This window comes from Ranitomeya variabilis, chromosome 5 (genome assembly GCF_051348905.1).
Source record: "Ranitomeya variabilis isolate aRanVar5 chromosome 5, aRanVar5.hap1, whole genome shotgun sequence".
Classification (NCBI taxonomy): domain Eukaryota; kingdom Metazoa; phylum Chordata; class Amphibia; order Anura; family Dendrobatidae; genus Ranitomeya; species Ranitomeya variabilis.
In genome coordinates, this window is record NC_135236.1 from 424,850,259 (window position 1) to 424,868,467 (window position 18,209).

The 18,209-nt window shown below is 43.1% G+C and overlaps 1 protein-coding gene across 3 annotated transcripts in view; it reads right to left on the reverse strand.

The window, feature by feature from the left end:
* Nucleotides 1-18,209, reverse strand: part of PTPRR (protein tyrosine phosphatase receptor type R) — a 393,781-nt gene that overhangs the window by 19,434 nt on the left and 356,138 nt on the right. For all 3 annotated transcript variants that reach the window (XM_077265278.1, XM_077265279.1, XM_077265280.1), the window contains one exon: nt 13,663-13,776. In XM_077265278.1, the coding sequence (XP_077121393.1) occupies nt 13,663-13,776 (114 nt within the window). The remainder of the gene's footprint in view (nt 1-13,662; nt 13,777-18,209) is intronic.

Here is an 18,209-nt window from a genome sequence, read left to right on the forward strand (position 1 = left end):
AAACTCCGCCAACGGCAAAAAGGCAACCCAGTCATCCTGATCCGCAGACACAAAACACCTCAAATAAGTCTCCAAGGTCTGATTAGTTCGCTCAGTCTAGCCATTAGTCTGAGGATGGAACGCAGACGAAAAAGACAAATCAATGCCCATCCTAGCACAGAACGCCCGCCAAAATCTAGACACGAACTGGGTCCCCCTGTCAGAAACGATATTCTCCGGAATACCATGCAAGCGAACCACATTTTGAAAAAACAGAGGAACCAACTCGGATGAGGAGGGCAACTTAGGCAAGGGCACCAAATGAACCATCTTTGAAAAACGGTCACACACCACCCAGATGACAGACATTTTCTGAGAAACAGGGAGATCAGAAATAAAATCCATAGAGATGTGAGTCCAAGGCCTCTTCGGAATAGGCAAAGATAACAACAATCCGCTAGCCCGAGAACAACAAGGTTTGGCCCGAGCACAAACATCACAAGACTGCACAAAAACTCGTACATCTCGAGACAGGGAAGGCCACCAGAAGGACCTAGCCACCAAATCCCTGGTACCAAAGATCCCGGGATGACCTGCCAACACAGAAGAATGAACCTCCGAGATGACTCTACTGGTCCAATCATCAGGAACAAACAGTCTACCAGGCGGGCAACGATCAGGTCTATCCGCCTGAAACTCCTGCAAAGCCCGTCGCAGGTCTGGGGAAACAGCAGATAATATCACCCCATCCTTAAGGATACCTGTAGGTTCAGAATCACCAGGGGAATCAGGCTCAAAACTCCTAGAAAGGGCATCCGCCTTCACATTTTTAGAACCTGGTAAGTATGAGACCACAAAATTAAACCGAGAGAAAAACAACGACCAGCGCGCCTGTCTAGGATTCAGGCGCCTGGCAGACTCAAGATAAATCAAATTCTTGTGATCGGTCAATACCACCACCTGATGTCTAGCCCCCTCAAGCCAATGACGCCACTCCTCAAAAGCCCACTTCATAGCCAAAAGCTCCCGATTACCAATATCATAATTTCGCTCGGCGGGCGAAAATTTTCGAGAAAAGAACGCACAAGGTCTCATCACGGAGCAGTCGGAACTTTTCTGCGACAAGACCGCCCCAGCTCCGATCTCGGAAGCATCGACCTCAACCTGAAAAGGAAGAGTAACATCAGGCTGACGCAACACAGGGGCGGGAGAAAAGCGGCGCTTAAGCTCCCGAAAGGCCTCCACAGCAGCAGGGGACCAATCAGCAACATCAGCACCCTTTTTGGTCAAATCATTCAAAGGTTTAGCAACATCAGAAAAACCAGTTATAAATCGACGATAAAAATTAGCAAAGCCCAAAAATTTCTGAAGGCTCTTAAGAGAAGAAGGTTGCGTCCAATCACAAATAGCCCGAACCTTGACAGGATCCATCTCAATGGAAGAGGGGGAAAAAATGTACCCCAAAAAAGAAATCTTTTGAACCCCAAAAATACACTTAGAACCCTTCACACACAAGGAATTAGCCCGCAAAACCTGAAAAACCCTCCTGACCCGTTGGACATGAGAATCCCAGTCATCCGAAAAAAATCAAAATATCATCCAGATACACGATCATAAATTTATCCAAATATTCACGGAAAATGTCATGCATAAAGGACTGAAAGACTGAAGGGCCATTTGAAAGACCAAAAGGCATTACTAAATACTCAAAATGGCCCTCGGGCGTATTAAATGCGGTTTTCCACTCATCCCCCTGCTTAATTCGCACCAAATTATACGCCCCACGGAGATCAATCTTAGAGAACCACTTAGCCCCTTTTATTCGAGCAAACAAATCAGTCAGCAGTGGCAGAGGATACTGATATTTGACTGTAATTTTATTCAAGAGTCGATAATCAATACACGGCCTCAAAGAGCCATCTTTTTTAGATACAAAGAAAAAAACGGCTCTTAAGGGAGATGAAGAAGGACGAATATGTCCCTTTTCCAGGGACTCCTTAATATATTCTCGCATAGCAGCATGTTCAGGTACAGATAGATTAAATAAACGACCCTTTGGAAATTTACTGCCCGGAATCAGATCTATGGTACAATCGCAATCTCTGTGAGGAGGTAGTGAACCAAGCTTAGGCTCCTCAAAAACATCACGATAATCAGATAAAAATTCCGGAATCTCAGAGGGAATAGATGACGAAATGGAAACCAAAGGTACGTCCCCATGAGCCCCCTGACATCCCCAGCTTAACACAGACATTGCTTTCCAGTCAAGGACTGGGTTATGAGATTGTAACCATGGTAATCCGAGCACCAAAACGTCATGTAGATTGTACAACACAAGGAAGCGAATCATCTCCTGATGGTCTGGATTCATACGCATAGTCACTTGTGTCCAGTATTGTGGTTTATTACTAGCCAATGGTGTAGAGTCAATACCCTTCAGAGGTATAGGAACTTCCAGAGGCTCTAGATCAAACCCACAGCGCCTGGCAAAGGACCAATCCATTAGACTCAAAGCGGCGCCAGAGTCGACATAGGCATCCGCGGTAATTGACGATAATGAACAAATCAAGGTCACAGACAGAATAAACTTAGACTGTAAAGTGCCAATTGAAATAGACTTATCAACCTTTTTTGTACGTTTAGAGCATGCTGATATAACATGAGTTGAATCACCACAATAGAAGCACAACCCATTTTTTCACCTAAAATTCTGCCGTTCACTTCTGGACAGAATTCTATCACATTGCATATTTTCTGGAGCCTTCTCAGAAGACACCGCCAAATGGTGCACAGGTTTGCGCTCCCGCAAACGCCGATCAATCTGAATAGCCATTGTCATGGACTCATTCAGACCTGTAGGTGCAGGGAACCCCACCATAACATCTTTAATGGCATCAGAGAGACCCTCTCTGAAATTCGCCGCCAGGGCGCACTCATTCCACTGAGTAAGCACAGACCATTTACGAAATTTTTGGCAGTATATTTCAGCTTCATCTTGCCCTTGAGATAGGGCCATCAAGGCTTTTTCAGCCTGAATCTCTAAGTTAGGTTCCTCATAAAGCAACCCCAAAGCCAGAAAAAACGCATCCACATTGAGCAACGCAGGATCCCCGGGTGCCAATGCAAATGCCCAGTCTTGAGGGTCACCCCGCAGCAAGGAAATTACTATCCTAACCTGCTGTGCGGGATCTCCAGCGGAGCGAGATCTCAGGGAAAGAAATAATTTACAATTATTTTTGAAATTCAGGAAACGAGATCTATCCCCGGAGAAAAATTCTGGTATAGGAATTCTAGGTTCAGATATAGGAGCATGAATAACAAAATCCTGTAAATTTTGAACCTTCGTAGCAAGATTATTCAAACCTGTAGCCAAACTCTGAGGATCCATTTTAATCAGGTGAGATCAGAGCCATTCAAGGATTAGAAGGAGAGAGAGAGACAAAGGCTGCAATTAGAGCAGAAATGCAACTAAGTCAACTATAGAGCAAGCTCAGAGGAAAAAAAAAAAAAAAATCTGCAGACTTCTTTTTCTCTCCTTTCTTCTGCCAACGGTTTTAACACTGGGCCGGCCATACTGTCATGGTTCCCAATGGCAAGGGAACGTCAGAGAACATAAATAACAGAACAGCTCTTGGGTGATGGAATCTCGAGCTGACCGAGAGCTAAACCTACCACACAACTAACAGTGGCCGGGTGGCGTACCTACGTTTTATCCCTAGACGCCTAGCGCCAGCCGGAGGACTAACTAACCCTAATAGAGGAAAAGACAGACCTGGCTTACCTCTAGGGAAATTCCCCCAAAAAGGAGACAGAAGCCCCCCACATATATTGACGGTGAGTTCAGAGGAAAAGACATACGCAGTATGAAGGTAGGTTCAGCAAAGCGAGGTCCGCTTACTAGATAGCAAGAAGATACAATAGGGAACTTCACGGTCAGCTGAAAACCCTATTAAAATACCATCCCGAAATTACTTTAAGACTCATGTGTCAACTCATGACACTGGAGTGGCAATTTCGGCCCACAAGAGCTTCCAGCTACAGAAAAATAACATAACTGTGAACTGGAACAAAAATGCAAAACAAACTTAGGACTAAGAGTCCAACTTAGCTGATAGTAGTCTAGAAGCAGGAACATGCAACAGAAAGGCTCTGGTTACATTGATGGCCGGCACTAGAATAACTGAGCAGCAAGGCTAAATAGGATACACCCATATCCTGATGGAAACAGGTGAACAGAGAAAGTGAAGCACACAAGTCCAGTACCACCAGTGACCACCGGGGGAGCCCAAAAACCAAACTCACAACACATAGCCCTTCCACTTGACCAGATACTGAAGCCTCCGCCTGGAGAGACGAGAATCCAAGATCTTCTCCACCACGTACTCCAACTCGCCCTCAACCAACACCGGAGCAGGAGGCTCAACAGAAGGAACCACAGGTACAACGTACCGCCGCAACAAAGACCTATGGAACACGTTGTGAATGGCAAACGACACCGGAAGATCCAAGCGAAAGGACACAGGATTAAGGATTTCCAATATCTTGTAAGGACCGATGAAGCGAGGCTTAAATTTAGGAGAGGAGACCTTCATAGGAACAAATCGAGAAGACAGCCATACCAAATCCCCAACACGAAGTCGGGGACCCACACCGCGGCGGCGGTTGGCAAAACGCTGAGCCTTCTCCTGTGACAACTTCAAGTTGTCCACCACATGATTCCAGATCCGCTGCAACCTATCCACCACGGAATCTACCCCAGGACAGTCAGAAGGCTCCACATGTCCCGAGGAAAAACGAGGATGGAAACCAGAGTTGCAAAAAAATGGCGAAACCAGAGTAGCAGAACTAGCCCGATTATTAAGGGCAAACTCAGCCAACGGCAAGAAGGTCACCCAATCATCCTGATCTGCAGAAACAAAACACCTCAAATAAGCCTCCAGAGTCTGATTAGTTCGCTCCGTTTGTCCATTAGTCTGAGGATGAAAGGCAGACGAAAACGACAAATCAATGCCCATCTTAGCACAAAAGGATCGCCAGAACCTGGAAACAAACTGGGATCCTCTGTCAGACACAATATTCTCAGGAATGCCGTGTAAACGAACCACATTCTGAAAGAACAAAGGAACCAGATCGGAAGAGGAAGGCAGCTTAGGCAAAGATACCAAATGGACCATCTTGGAAAAGCGATCACATACCACCCAGATGACAGACATGCCCTGAGACACCGGAAGATCTGAAATGAAATCCATAGAAATGTGTGTCCAAGGCCTCTTCGGGACAGGCAAGGGCAAGAGCAACCCGCTGGCACGAGAACAGCAAGGCTTAGCTCGAGCACAAGTCCCACAGGACTGCACAAATGACCGCACATCCCGTGACAAGGAAGGCCACCAAAAGGACCTAGCCACCAGATCTCTGGTGCCAAAAATTCCCGGATGCCCTGCCAACACCGAGGAATGAACCTCGGAAATGACTCTGCTTTTCCACTTATCAGGAACAAACAGTCTGTCAGGTGGACAAGAGTCAGGTCTACCAGCCTGAAATCTCTGCAACACACGTCGCAAATCCGGAGAAATGGCTGACAGGATAACTCCCTCTTTGAGAATACCAACTGGTTCAGCGACTCCAGGAGAGTCAGGCACAAAGCTCCTTGAAAGAGCATCAGCCTTCACATTCTTTGAACCTGGTAAATACGAGACCACAAAGTCAAAACGGGAGAAAAACAATGACCAGCGGGCCTGTCTAGGATTCAGGCGTTTAGCAGACTCGAGATACATCAGATTTTTGTGATCAGTCAAGACCACCACACGATGCTTAGCACCCTCGAGCCAATGACGCCACTCCTCAAATGCCCACTTCATGGCCAACAACTCCCGATTGCCAACATCATAATTCCGCTCAGCAGGCGAAAACTTCCTAGAGAAAAAAGCACATGGTCTCATTACAGAGCAACCAGGGCCTCTCTGCGACAAAACGGCCCCTGCCCCAATCTCAGAAGCATCCACTTCAACCTGAAAGGGAAGTGAGACATCAGGCTGGCACAAAACAGGCTCCGAAGTAAACCGGCGCTTCAACTCTTGAAAGGCTTCCACGGCTGCAGGAGCCCAGTTAGCAACATCAGAACCTTTCTTGGTCATATCCGTCAAAGGTTTAACAACGCTAGAAAAATTAGCGATAAAACGACGGTAGAAGTTAGCAAAACCCAAGAACTTCTGAAGACTCTTAACTGACGTGGGTTGAGTCCAATCATGAATAGCTCGGACCTTGACTGGGTCCATCTCCACCGCAGAAGGGGAAAAAATAAAACCCAAAAAGGGAACCTTCTGTACTCCAAAGAGACACTTTGAGCCCTTAACAAACAAAGCATTCTCACGCAAAACCTGAAACACCATCCTGACCTGCTCTACATGCGAGTCCCAATCATCAGAAAAAAACAGAATATCATCCAGATAAACAATCATAAATTTATCCAGATACTTCCAGAAAATATCATGCATAAAGGACTGAAACACTGAAGGAGCATTAGAGAGCTCGAAAGGCATCACCAAGTACTCAAAATGACCTTCGGGCGTATTAAATGCAGTTTTCCATTCATCTCCTTGCTTAATGCGCACAAGGTTGTACGCACCACGAAGATCTATCTTGGTGAACCACTTGGCACCTTTAATCCGGGCAAACAAGTCCGACAACAGAGGCAAAGGATACTGAAATTTAACAGTGATTTTATTCAGAAGCCGATAGTCAATACAAGGTCTCAAAGATCCGTCCTTCTTGGCCACAAAAAAGAATCCCGCACCAAGAGGGGAAGAGGATGGACGGATATGCCCCTTCTCCAGAGATTCCTTGATATACGAACGCATTGCGGTATGCTCAGGTACAGACAGATAAAATAATCTTCCCTTAAGAAATTTACTACCTGGAATCAAATCTATAGCGCAGTCACAGTCCCTATGAGGAGGAAGAGCACTGGACCTGGACTCGCTGAATACATCCTGGTAATCAGACAAATACTCAGGAACTTCCGAAGGAGTAGAGGAAGCAATAGACACTGGCGGGGAATCACCATGAATTCCCTGACAGCCCCAACTTGACACAGACATTGCCTTCCAATCCAAGACTGGATTATGGGTCTGTAACCATGGCAGACCCAAAACGACCAAATCATGCATTTTATGCAGAACAAGAAAACGAATCACCTCCCGATGTTCAGGAGTCATGCACATGGTTACCTGTGTCCAAAACTGCGGTTTATTTTCCGCCAATGGCGTAGCATCAATACCTCTAAGAGGGATAGGATTTACCAACGGCTCAAGAACAAAACCACAGCGCTTGGCAAACGACAGATCCATAAGACTCAGGGCAGCACCTGAATCCACAAACGCCATAACAGGGTAGGAGGACAATGAGCAAATTAAAGTCACAGACAAAATAAACTTAGGTTGCAAATTACCAATGGCGACAGGACTAACAACCCTAGTTAGGCGTTTAGAGCATGCTGATATAACATGTGTAGAATCACCACAGTAAAAACACAACCCATTCTGACGTCTATGATTTTTCCGTTCATTTCTAGTCTGAATTCTACCACATTGCATTAAATCAGGTGTTTGTTCAGACAACACCACCAGAGGATTCGCGGCTTTGCGCTCCCGCAAACGCCGGTCAATTTGAATAGCCAGCGCCATGGAATCATTCAGACCTGTAGGAATGGAGAAACCCACCATCACATTCTTAATGACTTCAGAAAGGCCATTTCTGAAATTTGCGGCCAGAGCACACTCATTCCACTGAGTAAGCACGGACCATTTCCGAAATTTTTGGCAATACACTTCAGCTTCATCCTGACCCTGAGAAATAGCCAGCAAGGCTTTTTCTGCCTGAATTTCAAGATTGGGTTCCTCGTAAAGCAATCCGAGCGCCAGAAAAAACGCATCAATATTTGCCAATGCCGGATCTCCTGGCGCTAGCGAGAAGGCCCAATCCTGAGGGTCGCCCCGTAAGAAAGAGATAACAATTTTTACTTGCTGAGCTGAGTCTCCAGATGAACGGGGTCTCAGAGATAGAAACAATTTACAATTATTCCTGAAATTCCTAAACTTAAATCGGTCTCCAGAGAACAGTTCAGGAATAGGTATTTTAGGTTCAGACATTGGACTACTGGTAACAAAATCTTGTATGCCCTGCACACGAGCAGCAAGCTGATCCACACTTGTAATCAAAGTCTGGACATTCATGTCTGCAGCAAGCACAAGCCACTCAGAGGTAAAGGGGAGGAAAAAAGAGAGGAAAAAAAAACAAAAAAAACTCAGACTTTCCTTTCTTGTAATCCCACTTCTGCAATGCATTAAACATTCAACCTTGGCCTGGCATACTGTTATGACCCCAATGGCAGAGGGTCTCAAAAGTACATACCAAGTCTGCAAACACAAAAAACCAGCTCATAGGGCAGTGGTAACTGAGCTGACCATATATCTAATCCTAGCACCACAAATAGCAGCAGCCGGGGAACGTGCCTACGTTGGTTCTAGACGTCTCGCGCCAGCCGGAGAACTAGCTAACCCTAGAAGGGAAAAGATAGACCTTTCTTGCCTCCAGAGAAAAGACCCCAAAAGTTGGATACAAGCCCCCAACAAATAATAACGGTGAGGTAAGGAGAAAAGACAAACGTAAGAATGAACTAGATATTTAGCAAAGAGGCCCACTGACTAATAGCAGAATATAGTAAGATGACTTATATGGTCAGCAAAAACCCTATCAAAATTTCCACGCTGGATATTCAAGAACCCCCGAACCGTCTAACGGCCCGGGGGGAGAACACCAGCCCCCTAGAGCTTCCAGCAAAATCAGGAATCACATTTAGTACAAGCTGGACAAAAAATAAGAGCAAAGCAAATAACCAAAAAACAAAGAAGCAGGACTTAGCTTAATTTTGCAAGATCCAAGACCAGCAGACAGGAGCAAACAGAAAGGAACTGATTACAACGATGCCAGGCACAGGACTGAGAAACCAGGAAGTTTATATAGCAACACCCCTGGACTAACGACCCAGGTGGGTGCCAAACTGAGGAAAGACAATCCCAGAGTCATATCACTAGTGACCACAAGAGGGAGCCAAAAAAGTCTAATTCACAACAGTACCCCTGCCAGACTTACAGGAGAGTTATCACCAGAATTTTGTTGTGTTTCATGTATTTAAAGACAAAATGTATTTTTTTTCACTCTTTATTAAAGGGAATCTATCACCAGGCTATTTCACTGTAATCTGAGAACACCATAATGTAGGAGCAGAGACCCTGATTATAGTGATGTCACTTACTGGGCTATGTTCTGCTGTTTCCATACATTCTTTTACCAGCAGGAGATAATCCTTACAGGACAACTGGGCACGTGCAGGGTAGTCCAGCCACGCTGCATTGATTAACAGCAAGTTTCAATATTTTCACAGGCATGGTTACAATGTCAGATAACCTCTCTATACAGAGCTGCGGACACAGGATCCACCAAACACAATAGAGGATGTCACACCTGACCCTGCTCCACCTCCCTTCACAATGACCTTTGCGCATGATCATGAGATGCTTTAATACAAAAGATAAAGTCAGGGTCTTTCCTAAAACATTAGGAAGTTAGAGTCTAAAAAATCCCCAATGACCAGGGTGATAATGGCAAGATTTCGATTTTATATTTTTAATACAGATTGTGCTATGTTAAAAATAAATAATAAAAAAAATACCAAACATTTTTTAAAAATACACAAAAAACTATTTTAATCAATAGGTCATATTTTGATTATGGCTTTCATTTACAGGGAACTTGCCACCATGAAAATGCAGTCTTATCTTAGGACACCATCATACAGAGAAAAGGGAGCTGAGTGAGGTTTTATGACTGTGGGTGGTCCTTTCAGTGACTGACAACTACCACTGTATACAAACTTATACAAAGGAAGCTGTCAGTCATTGATAGGACCGCCCACTGGACCGAAAATCACAGAAAGAGCAAAGATTTAAATTACTAAAGCACAGGTTATGTTGAGTCTTTTCTCACAAAACTATATACAGTATATATCAGTATACTCAACTCCCCCTGCGCTATAATATGTTGCCTGCAGATTTTACTGCGTTTTCATATTGACAGGTTCTCTTTAATCCAAAAAGCTGCACTTTTGACACAACATGAGTGTGTACTAGGATATGTAAAACGCTTAAACAGGTGATCAATAACTGATCCATTGTGGTCCGACTTCTAGAAACCCTGCTGATCCGCACATAATGGGCCGTGGTGCTCATTGTTTACACAGGCACAGTCACTCTTCACCACATATGGGTAGTTGTACCTGGCACTACAGCTCAGCCCCATGATTTTCCATTGTTCATTATGCTAATCAGAAGACATTGGACCCTAACCGAACATTGATAGTCTAACCTACTAAATAGTAAATTCCTGTAAATTAGTTTAAAGCGCTGAAGGTAACCTGTTCTCTGCCATTTTGAATTAATCACTGTTCATGGTAAACTCTTGTTATATTCTTATCTAGAACTGCTCCCCCAATGTTTGCCTCTGCACATAGGTATTGCTGTATTTTATTGGTGAGTGGTGTTGGTGATGGAGGAGGCGGTACTGCTGGTATTACCAGGTAATACCGGAGCTGTCACCTAAGAATACAGTGACTTGTGGTGCCACCCAACCAGGGTAATTGTCTGCTGTCCAACTGATTGGCAGATGTAATATGCTTCTTGCTGTGGACGATGGTGCAGTACCACACCCAATTTAAACTCCTAGGAGTTATTGTGGAGTTTCCAGTTATTTGGTTTACCTTATACATCTCTAGTCCTATTTATTTGCAGATCTCCTGTTCCTCACCTAGCTTGATCTGGACCTTGTTTGCTCCATAAACCTATCTGACATTCACACTGGCTTGTCTGACTCTGCTTTTCACTGATCTCCTGGTTTCTGACCCTGGCTATTTGTCTGATTATGGTTTTGTTTCCTTATTCTGTTTCTGCTATTGTCCCTCCAGATAGTGCCTGGCTAGTCTTGCCACTGTCTACATGGTCACAACTAAAGATGCGTGAACCCCTGGATGTTCGCGTTTTTTGGATTCAGTGAACAGTTGAAAAAAGGTTTGGTTCAGGTACCAGAGCCGTACCCAAGCGTGAACCTCATTTGCAGACTTTATCAAGGTTGACTATCAAGAATAGAGGAGTCCCCATGCCATTTTTTTTTCATTTAAATATTTTTTTTTTTTTTAAACGCTGTGGGGTCGCCCCCATTTTTGAAAACCAAGCAGATGGCTGGGGGCTGGTAATTTCAGGTTGGTAAGGGACCATGGATGTTGGCTCCCTAACCTAAAAACAGCAGCCCGCAGCCATCCAGAAATGGCGCATCTATTAGATGCAAGAATTCCAGCACTTTGCCAGGCTCTTCACACTTGCCCTGTAGCGATGGCAAGTGGGGTTAAAATTTGTGGGGAAGATGTCACTTTTGTATTGTCTGGTGCATCAAGCCCACAGTTAGTAATGGAGAGGCATCTATAAGACACCTATCCATTACTAATCATATAGCTGTATTGTAATAAAACACACAACAAGAATAACGTATTTTATTTAATATAAAAACAAAACATGCTTTTCCTTTTTTATTTAAAAATAACAAACACAGTTATACTCACCTAATGCCCATTCCATTGAAGCCCTTGTCTCCTGTAATAAAACAAAAATAAAAAAAACAACAATATCCCTCACCTGTCTGACACCATAAGCCATGCCTGAGGTTAAACAGTTTTCAACCTGAACAGTGTCCAGGCTGAGAACCAGTGATGAATGAGCTGCTGCAAGCACAGCATCAGTGAACAGCGATAACCTCAGCATTAGTGAGCAGCCGGGCTGAACTGCAGTGATGTCAGCACCGTGAGAAAAAGTCAGTGAGTTCACCGCAGTTCAGCTCAGTGACTTCACCGCAGATCACCATGGGAACGCAGCCTCAGTGACACATGGTAAACTCGATGATGTCACTGCTAGTCACTGATTCTGAGCTCGCACCAACTCATTCCTCAGTGGTTTTCAGTGTGGGCGGTTGCATCTTGGCACCGTCCAGAATGAAAAGTATTTATCCCCAGACATGGATTATGGCATGGGACAGAACCCGTCGACGGACAGGTGAGGGATATGGTTGTTTTTTATTTTCTATTTATTACATGAGATGAAGGCTTCAATGGTGAGAATAACTGTGTTTGTTATTTTTAAATTAAAATGGAAAATTGTGCTTTGTTGTTATTTCAAATAAAGGACATAAATACTTTTTGAGTATTTATTTACAATATAACTATAGGATAAGTAATGGATAGGTGTCTTGTAGATGCCTCTCCATTACTAAGTCATGGGCTTGATGTCTCTGGACAATACAATGGTGACATCAAGCCTACAAATATGAACCCTACTTGCTGCCGACACAGGGCAAGTGGGAAGAGCTGGGCAAAGCGCCATAATTGGTGCATCTAATAGATGCACCTTTTATGGGTGGCTGCGGGCTACTGTTTTTAGGTTGCCCCTTACCAGACTGAGAACACCAGCCCCAAGCTGTCTGCTTTAGCTTGGCTGATTGTCAAAAATGGGTGGACCCCAGACCATTTTTTAAATTATTTAAAAGCAGCCCACAGTTGTCAGTATTGCCTGGCTGGTTATCATAAATACAGAGGAACCTATATTTTTTTAAACTATTTATTAAGAGCGCAGGTGGTGGCTGATGAATACTCCCATCAGCCGCCACCTGCTCTTGCTCTTATTAGTGGCAGCAGTCATCGGCTAATGGAAGTAGTTGTCCCATCAACTGACGCCAGTGACTGGAGGTAAACTTTTTACCTCCGATCACAGCTGTGAGCTCACACTGTCATTTGACATTGCGGGAACCACAGCTCTCTGACCGGCAATAATGATTTACAGTACTGCTGGTCACAGTCACAGCTGCGGGGTCACGATAACATCTGACAGCATGTCCCCACAGCATTCTGACCAACGGTAATGATCTTACCGCGATCATAAGAGCCGGTATGATCACTGCCTCAGTCGAAACTCGTACATTTACTGACGTGTGCAGAAAATGCTCGGGAATCCGAACATGAATCCGAATGTGCAATGTTCGTGCCGACTTTGAGATTGGCGAATGTTTTCCAAACAAGTTCGCTCATCTCTAGTAACAACCCAGGGAGTCTGTGCTAAGGCTAGATTTCTGCATAGGAGGTTACAGGTATAGGCCGGGGTTCCTTTGAGACCTACTAGACAGAATGGTTAGTACCAAGTCTGTGCAAGTTTGCCTTTTTAGTTGACGGCCTCTGAGATACTTTACAACTATATTATGCTATTGAAGCAGTAAACACAGACTGTCAAAAAGTAAAACATGCAAAAAGTTTATTATTTTAAAATTATTTGAGAAAATAATATCATTTTTGGAACCTTCTAACATCTTTTCTTTAAAATGTTGTATTGTAGTATAGATTTGTACGTACAGTAGCAACAAGGAAATTATTATGTAGCATTAAGTATGTCTATTTATACAGACTGTTGTATAAATGCAATATGAAGAAAATAAATTATCAAGTTATGTTTCATTCATCTAAATGTTATACCTTAGAGAGCATTTCACTTTTTTCTCTACTTAATAAGCATTTTCCTTGTGATCTGGATTTACCTGTCCATTCTTAGGTGACAGACAATGCTTAATACATCTACATTTCCTTCTTCCCTCAGCTGACAGCAGCCAATGGATGTAGCAATGAAACAGCCGGTTCTTCCAATTCCAGCACTGAAAACACACAGATAATAGTTTAGCAATCATATAATCAGTTACATGGGACATTATTACAGATATAGTTCAACTCATTTCTAATCTACAATTAGGTCCAGAATTATTTGGACGGTTACAAAATTTGTATAATTTATCAGTGTCCATCCACTGTGTTAATAATTCTATAGACCACAATCTGAGAATTGTCACTTACATCATAATAATGTTCCAAATCCATTGCATATATACAGCTATGGCAAAAATTAAGAGACCACCACATCAAAACCCTGTCATGGGCAGCCCAATCTCCAGACCTGAACCCCATTGAAAACCTCTGGAATGTAATCAAGAGGATGATGGATAGTCACAAGCCATCAAACAAAGAAGAACTGCTTACAATTTTGCGCCAGGAGCAGTGTGAAAGACTGGTGGAAAGCATGCCAAGACGCATGAAAGCTGTGATTAAAAATCATGGTTATTCCACAAAATATTGATTTCTGAACTCTTCCTGAGTAAAAACATTAGTATTGTTGTTTCTAAATGATTATGAACTTGTTTTCTTAGCATTATTTGAGGTCTGGAAGCACTGTTTTTTTTGTTTTTTTAATTTTGACCATTTTTCTTTTTCAGAAAAAAAATCGAAAAATTATTGCTTGGAAATTCGGAGACATGCTGTCAGAAGTTTATAGAGTAAAAGAAGAATATACGTTTTACTCACAAATATACCTAGAAACAGAAAAATCAAACAAACTGAACATTTTGCAGTGGTCTCTTAATTTTGCCAGAGCAAAAAGATGAAGATTCTGTCTCTGTCCAAATATTTCCCATATTTATGACACCATGACCCTATTATTTTTTTTTCTATCTGATCTGTCACAAAATCTGCAGCTGACGAAAAAATAATTATGGTAACTACTCATTTCCATGATCTGCACCTGGTAATAAAGCTCATCCTTTTTCAGGAATGTAGCCACAATTCCAGACAATGCTTTTTCACTTTAGATATATATTTCACTAAAGAAGAATGCATTATGTAACTGATCAAAAGTTAAGGTTAAAGTTATTGTCAAAAGTTAAGATAACTTACTAGATTTCTAACTGCTTTACTTTTCTTCCACTCCATCTTTTTTGATGACGCTTTGTGTGAGAATCCCAGTGCATGCTGGGATACTTAAACAGCATGTCATCAGGAGGCAGAGGTTGCGGTCACTGTCATAGCCACTGCTTCTTTCCTGAAACAAAGCATCATCAGTGATGCCCATTTCTGGGTCTGGGCTAGTCCCCGCTCTACTGAGCATGTGTCGATTGTCCATTCCAATGGATGTTCAGTAGATTCTTGTCACTGTGCAATATGTACACTGATGGAGCGTTTTCTCACCGGCTCTGACCAGAAGTAAGAAGTTGGCCGGAGAGCGCACGGTCAGTGCGCATGGTAAGGATACCCAGTGCGCAGAGACCAGTGCCGCCCCGCAAGTGACGTCACTTTAAGTATGTATCATTACTAGTCATGGTTTTGTATAAGAAGTGTGGTTGTGATCGCTGATTTTAGAATTGATGCTACTGCTTGCATGCAGATCAATGACTTACTAGAGCGAATGGTGAGACAGGGAGCCGAGAACGTCCCTGCTCTGCCATAGTATTTCACTATATCTGCCTCGCAAGGGTGCCAATATAATTGAATATGTTGGTCACTTCAAAGGTCTGCAGCGTGCTCATGAGATGCCTCAAATGTGCAACACCATTATCAGTATATTAAAATTGTGATGCTATCTTATGTCATATTACACCATTTCCTCTCTAACTTCTTGTATACTTTGTCCAAACAGTATATGATGTTGTGAGTCATATCACTTAAAAGGCTAACACTGAGTACTGCAGAATAACTCATATTCCCAAGAATAGCAGCTGTTCTGCAGTGCCCAGCAGCGGCAGTTACACATTGAATGGAGCTGTGCAGTGCAGCCTCGTTCTAAGGGTTCACATGCTGTCAGAGCACCTAACAGCAGATCGGTGGGGGTGCTGGGAGTTGGACTCCCACCAATTTGATAATAATACAAACACAGAAAATGACAGCTCAACACTCCCACATCACTTGCATCTTGGGTGCACGTCAGCCTGAGCAGGCAGATAGGTATCTCAGCAGAAGGGTTGTGCATGTGGATTTCCAATAAAGTATTGAACCAAGGAAAACAGAGTGCTGACTTTCTTCTGCTAATCTGATATTAATGACCTATCCGACAAATAGGTCAGGAATATGATCTGACAGGACAACCCCTTTCAGAGATATTTTTGTCCTTTTGTTGTTCCCAGGGTTGTTTCATTGCTGTTCTGCACTCACTATTAACACTATTCCACAAGACATCCTACAAGACCCCATACAAGCCTGCTTCTTGCTCTTTTGACTATATAAGGATTGTAAAATTTTCCATATTCTTTGTTGTTATTTTAGGAGGGAATAAATACTGTACCAAACTGTCATAGTAAGTGCATTCTGCTGTGGTGGCTAATACAGCAGAGTATCACTAGTAATGACCAAAAGTTACAATGCCGTCAAAATAACCCCCCCAATAAATAACATGTTTTTGGCAAATATAAAAGGTAAATTCAAGGTGGATGTAAAAGGCTGCATATGCGGCTTTCATCTTCCTTGAAAAGACATTTCTCTGGACATTCCATATTTCCTCGCCACATTCCAATCCACCTCCTGCACAGGAAGTGTGTCCTGCAGAGGAAAACATCTTGTGTGTAGTCAGGATATGGAGATACTTAGACGTGGACTGTATGAGATAGAAGTACAACTTCTAAAAGTGATCAGAGGTCATAGACGTGGAATGTGCTCCTGGAGGAATCATTATTGTACACTTGTTAGTACACATGCTGTTCCCAGCATTCTGGGCCAAATTAAAGGCAGTTACGGTACACAATAGGCTAGTAATAGTCACGAGCAATTGGTCTGAAACATTCATTTTATCAGTTAAGTCAACAGGGGCAGCAGTTGCTCAAAAGTGTTCTGTTTAGGGTAAAGCAAGTATAAAATTGGACTTCAATGAGAAAACAGTTTTAATTGTAAAAATATGTCTATTTATTTCTCTTTACATTCTGGAGCTTTTGAATAACAGAGTAAGGGAGAAACAAGTCTCTCTGCCATAACCCAGGGAATATAGCAAAGCGCTGCTTATGATGGCACCACGCACGGGCTCCTATCAGGTTTTTATAAAAAAATATAATAATAATTCCCAAAGTGCTCACGCCAACGTCACATAAATGAAGTGAGTTCATTGGCCATGAGCTCGCATGGCCTGTCAGACGGCACCGCGAGCAGGAGAACTTTCTCAACCTCGCGGTGCCCTCAGACAGGGAATAGCAGTTCACGTACATGGTGATCAGTGTCTACTGGATTACAGGCTCCATTGTTGCATCATGCAACCATGCATCCTGCCATCCAGATGTAGCAGAGCTAGACCCATAGTGGGACAAATGGATTAAAAGCATCTCTGCGGAAAGTTGAGGAATATTGTTTTGTTTTTTTTACCTCTTTTGCAGATGACGAGAGCATCAGGGGAATGGGCGAGGTTGTAAGTATGGTTTCATTAAGATTATTAAAGGAGTTTGTGTCTTTCTTTCAATTAAAGGACTTTTTTCTGGGTGTCTGTGATTTCTTACAATGTGACCATGGGGTGTCTTATTGATGCCTCTCCATTACAAACCTCGGGGCTTGATGTCACCTGACATTACAATACAAAGGTGACATCAACCCCCCCAACTATCACCCCACTTGCCACCACTACAGGGCAAGTGGGAAGAGCAAGGCTAAGTGCCAGAATAGGCGCATCTTAGAGATGTGTCTTTTCTGAGGTGTCTGAGAGCTGATGTTATTAGCCTGTGGGGTCAGTGTTCATGGCACCTTCCTAGACTATTAATATCAGACCGCAACTGTGTGCATAGCCTTTTCTGGTTATTAATTAAAGGGGACCCTACATTTTTTTGGGGGGTCCCCCATTTAAATAGCTAGTAAAGGCTAATTATACAGCTGTGAGCTGATATTAATAGCCTGGGAAGCTCCATGGGTATCACCCCCTTCCCAGGCTATAAACATTGGCCCCCAGCCATCAGCTTTCCCTCTGCTGGTTACGAAAATTGCGCAGGAGGCCACACCATTTTTTTCCAAAAAATAATCTTTTATTAATTAAATACATGTACAGTAAGCTGTACACACACTGTACTAATTGTTTTTGTCACTGACATCTGTATAACTATCTATTCTATTTATATATACTGTATGTAATCCATCTCTTGTATCCCGTCAGCTCATGCAGATCAATTGCCGGCTTTTCTTCTATCTTTGTAATATAAAAACATACAGTTACATCCATATATATTTGGACAGAGACAACATTTTTCTAATTTTGGGTATAGGCATTACCACAATGAATTTTAACTCCTAAACCCTT